Genomic DNA, 12,344 nt, shown 5'->3' with positions numbered 1-12,344 from the left:
CCGATCCCCAGTTGAGCTCTTGGCAGCTGGGAGTCTCCGCTCTGTGCTACCCCGTGAGATTGCCAGAGCATCCTGTCCCGTTGCTCAACGCGCTGTGTCTAGACACGTTCAGGTGGTTTTGGTCCTCCCCATCTAGCCGCCCCGAGGGAGCTCCTGGTCCGGTGCCCGCCGCCGTCGCTTTGGCAGGAGCGGGAACCGGACTTTCTTGGATGTCCGTGCGCAGTTATTATTTTGGCGCGTCGCCAGCTCCTTTTTCCAGAGGGACACAACCAGCAGAGAGGAAATGACAGTCTTTAATAGTTTATAAAAGCTAATTCTGCATGGAATTTCGCGAGACAAAGGAAAGGCGCTTCGTGAACCCGGGGCCCAAACCCGAGGGCCGCCGCGGAGCCCCGCGGCATCGCGCCGCGGCCGCTCTGCCCCGGAGGCGGGCTGGAAGTCCCCGTCCGGGGGCAGAGGTAACCGTGCCGCCCGGGAAGGCGAGGGAGGGCCCCGCCGCCGGGGCCGCAGCCCCGGGCCTCGCCGGCACGGCCCGCGCCCCCGCCGCCGGGAGCTGCCCCCCGGCAGCCCCGCCGGGCGCCCCCGGGCCGCGGCGCTGCGCCGTGCGCCTGGGCTCGGCTGGGCTCGGCGGCGGCGGCAGGCCGGGCTCGGCTCCGCGGATCCGCCGCGGGTTTTGCGTGCGGCAGCCTCCGCCGCGCCGAGCCGCTGGCGGCCGGGGCCGGCCCGCTCCTCCTTTGTGACGGGGGGGAGGCTCCCGTCCGCGCCGCGCGCCGCTCCGCTCCGGGTTTGGCAGGCGGCCGCGGCGCTGGGTAAAATGGCAGTGCTGAGCCTCGTGTCGGAGTGAGCCGCGCTCGGCGGACCGGAGTCGGAGGTGCCGCGCGGCTCGCCCAGCCCGGCCCCGCCGCCGCTCGGCCCGGCTCCGGGGACGGCGCCCGCCCGCCCGCCGTGTCCCCCCTCCCTCCCTCCCGCCTCTCCCGCACCGGGAGCCCCGTCCCGGGTCCCCCCCTCCTCCTCCTTCCCCCCACTCCCTCCTCCTCCCCTTTCTCCGCCGGCTGCAACCGAGGAGGTACAGCGGGGCCAGGCCCCGGGAAGCCCAGCCCAGCGGAGCCCTCCCCGCCTCGCCAACCAGGCCGGGGGGGAATGAGCCCCCGCTGCCCTGAAGAGCCCGCCGCCGCCTGAGCGGGGAGCAGCAGAGCAGCGAGGCCTCACGCCGGCCGGCCAGGCAGGGAGCAGCTCGGGGGGACCGGTCCGGGGGGGCGGCTGGGTGGGGAGGGGGGGGGATCATGGCTGCTCAGGTCGCCCCCGCCGCCGCCAGCAGCCTGGGCGCCCCGGCTCCAGCCGAGCTGAAGAAAGCGGAGGCGCAGCAGCGGGATTGTCCCCCGGAGGAGGCGGGGGGTGAGGCGGCGGCGGAGCGCGGCGGCGGCGGCGGCGAGAAGCAGGCGGAGAGCGAGGGCCCCCCGGGGAAGGAGCTGCAGGACGGGGCCGAGAGCAACGGAGGGGGCGCAGGGGCCGAGCCCGACCTGAAGAGCTCGAACGGGAACCCGGGCCCCAGGCCCGCCGCTGCCGCCGCCACCCTGAACAATAACCTCCCGGAGCCGCCCGGTGGCGGCGGCAGCAGCGACGGGGTGGGGGCGCCGCAGCAGCAGCAGCCGCCGCAGCAGCCTCCCCCTTCCCACCCGGCCGCCTTGCCCCCGCCAGCCTACGGCTTCGGGCAGCCCTACGGCCGGGGCGCCCAGGCTGCTGCCGCCGCCGCCGCCGCTGCGGCCGCCGCCGCTGCCTTCCACCAACATGGCGGACAACAAAGCCCTGGCATGGCAGCGCTGCAGAGCGGGGGCCTGGAGCAGTCCTACCCGGGGCCGGCGGGAGCCCCCGCGGGGCCGCCCCCTCCGCAGAACTCGCACGGCGCCGCCGAGCACGGCTTCCCCAACCACCAGTACAACTCCTACTACGCGGCCGGGGCCGGGCGCAGCGCCGGCGCCTACCCGCCTCCCCCCCAGGCCTACGCCCTGAGCTCCCCCCGGGGCAGCGCGCAGGGCTCGGCGCAAGCGGCCGCCGGCGCCAAGGCGCCCGCCGCCTTCCAGCAGCAGCGCTTCGGGGTCATGGGGCCCTCGGCCGCCGGCGGCGCAGGCGGCGGAGGAGGAGGGGGCGCCACCCCGCAGCCCACGGCCACCCCCACCCTCAACCAGCTCCTCACCTCCCCCAGCTCCGCCCGCGGCTACCAGGGGTACCCCGCGGGCGACTATAGCAGCGGGCCGCAGGACGGCGGCGCCGCCGCCAAGGGCCCGGCCGCGGCGGAGATGGTCTCGCAGTACGGCGGGGGCAGCGGCCAGGGCTGGGCCGCGGCGGCCGCCGGGGCCCCGCCGAGGAGCCACCACGCGCCCATGAGCCCCGGCAGCAGCGGCGGCGGCGGCGGACAGAGCCTCGGCAGGAGCCAGCAGGTAACGGGGCGGCCGGGGGCGCGCCGGGGGGGCCGGGGGCGGCGAGGGGAGCGGGGCCGGCGCGGGCGGGGGGGGGCCGGCGCTCTCCCGCGGGTTCCCCCCGCCGGGCCGGCGCTGCCGGGGAGCTGCCATTGTCTGCGCTGCTCTCGCTCTCTAAAATGGCTGCCTCGCCGCCTTCCCTTCCCTTCCTCCCTTCCCGGCCTTTGTGCGAGGCTCCCGGGCCGCTGCCTCGCTCCCGCCCGCCGCCGCGGCCCGCTCCGGGGGCTGCCGTGGCCGCGGAGGGGGGAGCCGGCGGCGGGGGGGGGGCGCGGAGGGAGCCCGCGGCCCGGCCCGGCCCGGCCCCGCCGCAGGCCCGGGCGCCGCGGCCCGGCCCGGCGCGGCCCCGCCGCCGCCCCCGCCGCTCCCCCGGGCGCCCCCGCCGTGGGGGGCCCCGCGCCCCGGCCGGGGACCGGCGGCTGGTCGCGGCCTGCCCGGGCTCGGTGGCAGCGGGGCCCGCCGGGGCCGGGGCCGGGCTGCCCGGCGGGGGCCGGCGGCCGCGGGCTGCGGCTGGGAGCGCCGGTAAACAGCTCGGCGACGGGAGCAGCGAGTGCAGATTGCTTTGGTTTGGGATTTGAATTATGGAGGTAAAATCCTTCTGTCAAAGCCAGGAGACAGTTGGTCTTAGGTTGACATCCTATCTGTGATCTGATTGGCTCCCCATCTCCTGCTCTTGGCCATTTATAATTGCCTCTGATGTAATGGTACAACAATCCTGATGAGCTCATAAACTTTTACACTCGGCTTTTCCGCCAGCCCGGACCCGGAGCAGCCGCCGCCGCCGCCGCCTCGTCCCCCTCGCCCCGACCGGCCGTGACCTTGAGGAGGGCCGGCGGCACGGCCGCCACCGCGGCCCCCCGGCCGCCTCGCCTCGCCTCGCCTCGCCTCGCGCCCGCCGCGAACAAAAGAGGAGGCCGCGGCGCTCCCGGTTCGCGCCCGGGTCTCCTGCCCTCGCGCCGGCCGTGCCGCCCGGGGTGGCGTCCGCGGCGCCGGGGCTGCTCCCCGCCATGGGCCCGCGGTTTGTTGTCGGTGGTGCGACTTGCGCCGGTGGCGTAAGCGGTTTCTTTGGTGGAGCTGAGGATGCGCTTGGCGCCCGGCTGGTTTTGACCCTTTTCGGAAGTGAGGCTTGTTTGGGTTCTGCGTTAGGTGGGGGTCTGCGGTGGGATGAAGCCTTCGGGGAAACAAAAAGAAACGACAGCCCAAAGCAACCGGAGCCAAACTTGTGGCCAAAGCACTAAAAATGGTCACTTATTAATTGCACTTAATAGACAGCTTTAATATAGCACAGGCTTGAGCCTCTAGCTGTAAATATCAGGGCCCATTTTAATGCTATTTTGACTTGTTTTAGGTGAGCCCTGATAGTGCCTCGGCTTCCCCTTTTTTTTTGAATAAAGGGACATATTACAGATGTGGAGATACTTCTTAAGGTCAGGTTCAGCAGTGCCATGACTCTTTGCTCTTTGGCGGAGCGGTAGAACAAACCCACGTGAAAATTACAATTATTATTACATGGGTAGAATTACTTGTTTGCTGGAAACATGGAAGGCCGGAAAACATGCAGCAGAGAAAGCGGCACAGCGTACCCATCAGACATTTTAGATACAGGGAAAAGGGATGCTGGAACCTAATATCTGAAACCTGTGATTAAAAGCAGGTAACGCGGTGTGTTTAGACAGGCCTGTCCAAGGCCCGCAGTGCCTGGTGCGGGATCGGCAGACTTCCCTTTTCCTTCTGTATACTTTGGGCTAACTTCAAGCCCTGGGTCAGAGACACTCGATACCTGTAGTGTGACATGCCGCCTCCAGAGTTTCCCTTCTCGCTCAGCACTTCTCTCGCATCGATCTGAAAACTGCTTAATTTTTGTTCCTTGATTACTGAAGGCGAAGCTTGCTCCAGCATCTTGAGTTACTTGATTGGCTTTTCTGTCGGATGGAAATAGTGCTTTCTGGTAGGGTGGATCTTATCTCCGCCGTGGTTGTCAGACCGTCCAACGGCAACTCGAAGTGAGCGTTTGACTATTCGAAGGGAAGATTTTGGTTGCGCAGGAATATGCTCATACAGACCCGCGAGAATTTTGCCCAAACGTCATGGGAGCTGGTGTGTTTACTTGAGGGCACTTTCTGTATCCCGTAAAACTTCAACCTGGATAAAATGGGGGCTAAAACATGGCGTCAAGTTGCGCTTTTCAAGGAGGTAGTTCCTCGCGGTGTGTATCTGACAAAAATGTATTTCTATCACGACTCTGATTTGAATTTACAAAAAAGAAACTTGTTTTGTCCTGGAAGGTGAATTCAGCTTGATTCCTCGCGCTGTTTGTGTTGAGCGCTGTCTTGTGCGTTTGTAACACCCGAGCATCTGGTCTTATTAACGCAAACTCTTCATGAAGAGTTCTTCTGAGACTTAATTTAATTTTAGATAGCACTGATAGTGTAGTACCAATAATGTACCTACAAAAAACTCCCCAAACCAAAACACCATAAAAAACAAGCAAAACCCCCAAACCCTTTCTGTGCCAAGGATTATTGGACTCCAACTGACGATTCCTTTTTGCTGTTGTGAAAAGAAAAAGCTAGACTTACCTAGTGTTGCGAGACAAGCTTCCACATGTCATCTGTGCTGCCCACAAGAAATGGTTGATTAATAATAATACTCCAGTCCTGACTTTTGGTGTACTCTGTTCTATTGCCTAGCCTGGAAGAATTTAGAGCTTGAACTTGTGTCTCGTCTTTGTCTTGTACAGCAGGGAGCAAAGTGGGGACTTACCATGTAACTTTGAGAAACTCTAGGAGAGCGAGAGGAGGATGTAACTCATCTGGCCAAAAACTAGACAGAGGAGCATCCCTTGGTACAGGCTTGGAGAAGATGGTGTGGGCTTCCTCCGCCTAGGCACGCTTGGGATAGAAAACCTGAGGTTTGGGGGAGAGGAAGAAGGATTGTGCAGAAAAGAGAAGTGCCTTTAATTCTCTAAACTCATTAGGATTTATGAATGATGCCATAAGAGGAGTTTCTTCACATCGCTCATCAAGAAAAGTGAAGTAATTTCTGGCGTGAAAGTTGTTTTGGCAGAATATTTCCGGTAATAAATCGAGAATATAATCGCTCGCATGCAGCTTGGGCAGCCGTTTGTAGCCCTCGCTAGCGCGCGGTGGCCGGGCGATCCCCGGAGCGCGGCGCCCGCGGGGAGCCCCCGGGAGCCCAGGTGTGCTCGTGGGGCGTTCGGAGGGGCTGGCGCGGAGGTCCAGGAATTCGCGATTTTTTCCTGGTGACTTATAGCTGGGAAATGTAGAGTAGGGTCAAGAGATCAGGATGCCTCTTCTGCAGAACGTGGGATTAGGAATCTGTGGTTTTCTGTGGGAATGACTGGTAAGAAACCCATCCAGGGCTCTTTGTTTTCCATTTTTCCATTTTGCTAACAGTTCTATCGTGTGTTTGTCCTCTTCCTCCCCTTCCCGCAGAGTCTGTAGCCCTCCTTAATGATCAGCTGGCCTTCCTAGCGCCTTGAGACTTCAAGGAAACTGCTTAAGAGAGTTGGCTTCCCTCCTTTGCTAGGTGGGCATTTCTCGTGGAACAATCTTGCGCTCCAGCAAACGGCATCTCCTGTAACGGGAGATGCCTCCGCATTGCATTAAACATTCACATCTTGGATAACCTCCCCATAGGTGTGCTGACATCTCTAGGCCTCTGTTATAAGTTCAGCAAAGTCAGTTTAAAAATGGTATGTTAAAAAAACGCTTCCGGGCCGGTTGCCATACAATAGCTATTTTTTGTTGACTTAGATCTCAACTTCAGTAGCAAGTGAGGCATGAAAAATGTTGTTGAAAATATGGTTTTTAAACTAAATTGGCACCAAATGGCTCTGTGCTGCCAATGAGCTGTGATATCTTGGAATCTGAAATTGAGACCTGGCTCCTGTTGGCTTCTGTCGCAGGGTTTTTCCTTGCTTAGCATTGTAATGCTGGGAGGCCTCGAATTGCTCGCGGGGTGTAGTAAACGCGAGACCTTTCCAACCAAAAGGAGCGGTGCATCTTCTCTTTCTGAGGTGGGGCTCCGCTCTGAGTGAGCGGTAGTTTTGGGCCTTCTCTGCATTAGAAAAATGCAGTATTTAAATGTCATCGTAAGGATGGATCTGGTTAATTCTGAAGTGGATGCTGCAGGTTTTCCTGGATTACCTTTCCAGCCAGTCTGCTCTAGTCTGAAGTAGCCAGTGTTGCTCGATTCTCTTAAGATATCCTGGTTCTGAAATACCGTCGTCGTGATGCTCGTTTTTAAGGCGACTGCTGTTCCCAGGCAAGGGGTGCGTTAGTTAGGATACGGGACAGTATATCTCAATTTTGACTCTTGTCTGGAGCTCTTTTTTCCTGTCCTTATCGCTGGCTTACTAGGAAACCTGGGACGAATCGCATGAGGGTTCGGTCCTGCATTTCTCCTGCCTGCAGTGGGGCGGGCGATGCTTGTTTACCTGTGTTTTACCAAGCGCAAGTTAAAGGCAGTGTCGGTGCTCGGCTGTTGTCTGGACGAAGGAGGTTTCCCCATGTGCTGTCTCCTGCAGTCGGGAAAGGTCGTGCGTTTGACTTCTGGGCCATATTTTTTGGCTAAAATACTTGCCAGGTTCCTAAAACTGTCTGTCAAGTTTTAGCATTGTAGTTAAGTAGAAGGAATTAAACTGTTGTTTCTTGAAGTGACTGTTGAACTTTGCGGAAGCTCTTTTTTTTTAGACAGTGCTAGAAATTGGGCTTGGGGGGACCATGGGAGTCAAATGTTCCCGTAAATCTATGCCTTACTGGTCTCTTCGGTTTAGTATATTCATGATATCTTGTTTTTCCACAGTCTTACTTGAGAGCACTGCTTAATGAACGCTACCTTATGGAAGTATTAATGTGAAGACCCTATTAAAATCCCAGAAGCTTTACTTCAGAGAGAAACTAAAGTTTAAAATTAAGCTAAATAGTGCTGCTGTTTTTCCCCTTTTTTTCCTTTTACCTCCTAAGCGACTTTTCCACCATTTTTCTTTCTACTCTTTTCAAAGGAACACCACCAACTTGGAAATCCAGTTGTTACCCTGCACATCTGAATCTGTGATCTCCGTAATTAAAATATTAGAGGCGAAGGATGCCCTTTCCGTTTTTTCCTCTGCGAATTTGAAACGCTTTGTCTCGTCAGTGTGATTTCTTTTCTGAATCGCAGCTCCTGTGTGATGGATTGCTCTGGGGAAAAGCTCATCAGCTGCCGCTGCCCAGTTCCTGCCAAGAGCGTCTGAAACTCCCAAGCAGCAGCGGTAGCAGAGCAGAAACCGAAGGCAGGCATAAGTGCGGGGGGGGAATGAAAAAGATAAGACTTAGTATTTAGTATTGCTGTGCTGTTGTGGCCACTTGCTTTCTCTTCCAGAAGGGCCCTTAAACTATCAGCGTGGATGCAAAATAATATCTCCCATTTCTTTCTGGTGAAAAAAACAGGCTATTTTCTGGGAGGAAGAAAAGTTTTCCAGAAAGAAAGTTCTGCAAAAGCTTTTCTGTCATGTGCTGATTCAAGAAATTCAGCCTTTAGCTTATCAAGTGCATGCTACTGGTAAAACTATACGAGGTGCCTGTTAGCCAAAGCTATAAATCTCCAGCTAGAAGTGAATGACAGGTGGGATTGGAGGAAAAAGGCAGTTTTCTTTGGCACACTGGACTGAAACTGCCGTGCATTCTGCCCGGGTCCCTGCTGTCCACCTGTTCCTCGACGGCATTAGCAAAGTTGATGATGCCTCGTTTGTTTTTTTATTGTAGCGGTTGAAAAGGCAGAGGAGTTGAGCAGCCAAAGAGAGGCGGCACGTGCTTTCTGCAGGCTTGGGAAGACCACGCCGTATCCGTGAATTGATTTCAGTAAAATCCCGACCATAAATTAAACGTCATCTCTGCAGTATGAAGTATATGCTTGTTCTTAAGGCTGAAATTGCGTAGAAACTTGGGCTCCGGGCAGTCTTGTGTTTGTTCCTGGTGCGTAGATGAGGAACGTAAGGTGTTGAGCTCTTCCAGTGACTGTTTTGCAGTGCAGGGGCTGAGGGGGGGACGTGCCAGTGAGTCCCAGCAGTGAGGCTGGGACGGGCCCGAGAAGGGAGTATCGGTCTTCCGAGTCTCATCCTGTAAATGTGGGACCGTCGCTCCTGCCTGGTACATGGTTTTAGCTGAATGCGTGGTTAAGACCTTTTAATGGAGTTGTGCGCGTAAAGAAACAGCATCCAGAGCTGCCCTCAGAGGCTTGTTGAATGGAAGAAGCAGGGCTGGAACAGGAGGAGCTGCTCCTCTCAGGACTGATCTCATGCACATATTTTACTTGTTCCTGTAGCGTCTTAATCAGATGATAATATGTATTAACATATGGACGAGGGAGGGGTTCCTGTTTCTCACTCTTCTGTGCACCTGCACTCCCAGCGTTGGAGCTCAGCAGTTCAGTGCTGCAACTTGAGCGTTTTTTGAGGTTTTGTGGGATTCATCAAGAAGAGCATTTCCAAGTTTGCCATAGTTTCCTTTCTGGAGTATTTCTGAGTTTAAGCGACAGCTCAGTGAGTATTTGCACAATGTAGGCATGAGCTTTCTGTAGCGAAATGTAAAAGATGCTACATAATGGTAGGTAAATTTAATAAAAGCTACTTCAGAATTTCTCTGCAGATAATTCTTTGCTTTATATGTTCAGAGTAAAATGATAACTGTAGCTAGAATCAGGTTTCTAAATCTTGTTCCTTTTTATTTTTTTTCAGAGAGAAAGGGGTGAAAAAGGGGTAGGAGCAAGTGAAAAAGGGGATTCGTTTCATTCCATAAACACTCATGTTAAAGAAGAAATGTCCTGTAGGGAGATGAGTGTGTGTGTGTTAATTCCTATGAAATTCCCATGAAAAATCAGTTTGTGTAAGTAACCCTGAAAAACCCACCGGTCCATTATAGTCTTCGGTGTTTCGTGCAGTAACCAGCGTGCGATTATTTCCTTAAGTTAACTGTGGCAATTGAACCTCTTTCAAGGACAACTTAAATTGCTACTAACTTTTTTTTTTTTTTGAAAACTTGCGTAACTTCCTGTTGCTGCTACGTAATTAATATTACGCCTAAACTATCCCAGCAAGCTGCGAGCTGGAGGCAGGGAGCGGCTTGGGGAGAAGCCGAGGGAGACCCCGAAGCACCGGTGCCCGGGGGGGCGCGGACCCCGGCTGCTGGCCCCCGCTGGGGGTTCGCCCCGTGTTTTGTGCTAGCCCGGGAGTTTTTGGCCGTGTGACAAACCCGATCGGGGCCTGCAGTATAACTTTTTCGTTTTTGCTGGGACGTGACGGTGATGTCCTGGAGGAGGCTGGGAGGAGGGAGCGTTGCAGCGGCAAACCGTGGCCTAAAGTAGCTGTGACTTTCCGTCCTGAGAAATTCTGCGACTCTTCTCAAAGAGAAGCTTTTGAAGTTAGGAGGACTCTGGAATTTCCCCAGGGGAGACTTAAACCAAGTCCCGTCCCCCCCCCCCCCCCCCCCCCCGGGCTTGTGAAATTTCATGCAGGTCTGACTAAGAGAAGCTCTGAAAATTACCGTTTCCCCTCTGATGTCAGCACCGCGCTGGCAGCTTGCCTGTGAATAACCGAACAGGAATGCTTTAAAACCTGCGCCCAGGCCACAGCTGCAGCTGCACCTCCCGCCGCCGCGCAGGAGGCCGCTCGGCCCGGCGATACGGGCGCCTAACCCAGCCCGCGGTAGGGTTGTGCTTCTGTTTGTGTGACCCGCGAAGGGTTTGTACTTCTTTAGCACTCTTAGTTTGCAGAGTGCTGGTGACAGCAGCGTGATACAGGCTTGGAAGCACGAGTGCAGGAGAGGCGGGGTGCATGCTCCGAAAATGGAGGGTCTTTTTGGGGTTTGGGCACTGATTTTGATCTTCCTGGCGAGGAGAGTGTGCAGAGCGCTCTGTCCTGCCTGCAAAACCTTGCTGGCATCAGCTTGTTGCCTGTGCGCTCTTCGTAGGTGGCTCTATGGCTTTATCGTTCAACAGAGGTCTCGATCTCAACTCAAAAGGTCATCCAGCCAGTTCTCCTGCCTCGGGGCAGGATCAGCTATACCTAAAAGCGGGATAGGCAGCGATGAAGGCGATGCGGCTTCCTCAGACAGACTGTTTCAGTGCTTTGCTCTCCTTAACGTTAGACATTAGGGAAAATACTCCAGCCCAAGTCATCTTTATTTGTATTTATTCTGTTCTTGTCCTCTTGTCCTTTATCCTGTTCTTGTCTCTCTAGATATGAGGAACAGAAGCAAAAGAATGGGGCAGGCTGCTTTTGAAACGTGGGGCTTTCCCCTTCCCCTAGCTCCTCCAGATAAACTTGCCAGTTAAATTGCAAAATGTCTCCGTTGACTTCTAGATTTCTGTGCTTGCCAGGGATTGTTTTGAAGGGATTGGACTGTCCCGTTTTACCACCTGAACTTCTTCCAGGGTCCCAGAGATGAGCGGGCTCAGTCTATAAATAGCTTTCCTTTGCTGTTTGGGATCCTTCCTCTACTCTTGTTTTGAGTTTTGTTCTTCGTAACAGTCTGATGATGGATTTAAAGTCCAAGTGACTGTAGGACTATGCACCCTGTACAAGTTTAGGAGGAGAATCTGGTATTCATTAACTGTATGTAAATAATTAAGCTGGTGCCAGACTGGAGGTGGTCTTCCCTCAGACGTACTTGTGAAATAGTTTGAAGCAAAGTTCTTACCTCTGTGCAGGAGAGAGATTGAAATGATGGAAGTGCTAGCATTAGATATAACTTGATTTTCTTTTTTCTTTAAACGGAGTATCTCTGGCATTGCTAAGCAAGGAGAAGGCTCCACGTTCAAGGCCAGTTTGCTGAGCGTGATCACATGTTCCCAGGAACTGCCTTTTTGTTGTGCTGTGGCTGCACACGTTGTGACAGTGGTCCAAGAAGTACTCAAGTCCTGCCCTTTGGGCCCGGATAGATGTGTGGGTGTTGAGTATTAAAAAAAACAAAACAAAACAAAACTCATTTGCTTACTGTGGCATCAGGGACTTGTGATAATTACACTGCTTTGGAGCCCCTGGAAAGGACCCAGGGCAGCTGCGGCATGCAGCAGACTTGGACATTTTCTCTAATTGTGCATGGGTAATTGGGGTTACTGTGATAGGAACCATCTAAATATCAAAGTGTCTCCTAGTCTTTCATGATATCCATATCTATATATATTTCATGATATACCTGTGAAGCTAGTAAGTGCAGTTCTCCACTTTCTCGATAGCTTTTCCATGCCTCTAAACCCTGTGATTTGCTGCATGGGAAATCTTCAGAGTAGGTACTCAAAGCCCTATCTCACAAAATCAAGGTTAATACTAAAACTGCTAGATCGTACTTTCTGGGCATGGGAATACACCTGGAACAGTTTTCTTTGGTTTTAGGAAAAATCATCTCACTGGAAATGTCGGTTCTGGTTGCCTGTGGCTTTTCTGAGGGCAGAGCTTGGCTCCCCTGGAATAGAGTATGTTAGCGGGGAAATGACTTTCAGGTAATGAGTGTGCTAATCCTGGATCTGGATGAAGGTTCATAATAGAAATGGCATAAAAAGCACTCATTCAGCTAATGCTCCGGAGGAGAAGTGCAATGCCTGGCTGAAGTTTATCTCCCAGTAGCTACTGTTGGATGTGTGCGAGCGACTGGCAGGCCCATCGTGAATTATCCTACCTGCCTGGACTTTAAAGGTACTCCTAAAATGCCTTTGCTAGCTCTCCTGTTTGGTTCACAAGGCATGACAGCGATGGAAAAGCTTGTTTCCACGTTAATTGTGATTGATTACCTTGCAATCTAGGACAAGCTTTCCTTTGAAAAGCTATATGCTGATACGGTGTCAGGAATTAAAATCAGATGAAGTGATTAG

General features: G+C 55.1%; 1 protein-coding gene across 2 annotated transcripts in view; it reads left to right on the top strand.

Annotated features, from left to right (window-relative positions):
* The first annotated feature begins 773 nt into the window (after positions 1 to 773).
* The window catches only part of ARID1A (AT-rich interaction domain 1A), a 63,349-nt gene continuing 51,778 nt past the window's right edge, over positions 774 to 12,344 (top strand). For both annotated transcript variants that reach the window (XM_064525022.1, XM_064525021.1), the window contains exon 1: positions 774 to 2,438. In XM_064525022.1, coding sequence (XP_064381092.1) covers positions 1,284 to 2,438 — 1,155 coding nt within the window. In that variant the 5' untranslated portion in view covers positions 774 to 1,283. The remainder of the gene's footprint in view (positions 2,439 to 12,344) is intronic.

Source organism: Dromaius novaehollandiae, chromosome 23 (assembly GCF_036370855.1).
Source record: "Dromaius novaehollandiae isolate bDroNov1 chromosome 23, bDroNov1.hap1, whole genome shotgun sequence".
Lineage (NCBI taxonomy): Eukaryota > Metazoa > Chordata > Aves > Casuariiformes > Dromaiidae > Dromaius > Dromaius novaehollandiae.
Note: the sequence above shows the minus strand (reverse complement) of the source record. Positions and strands in the feature narration are given on the sequence as shown.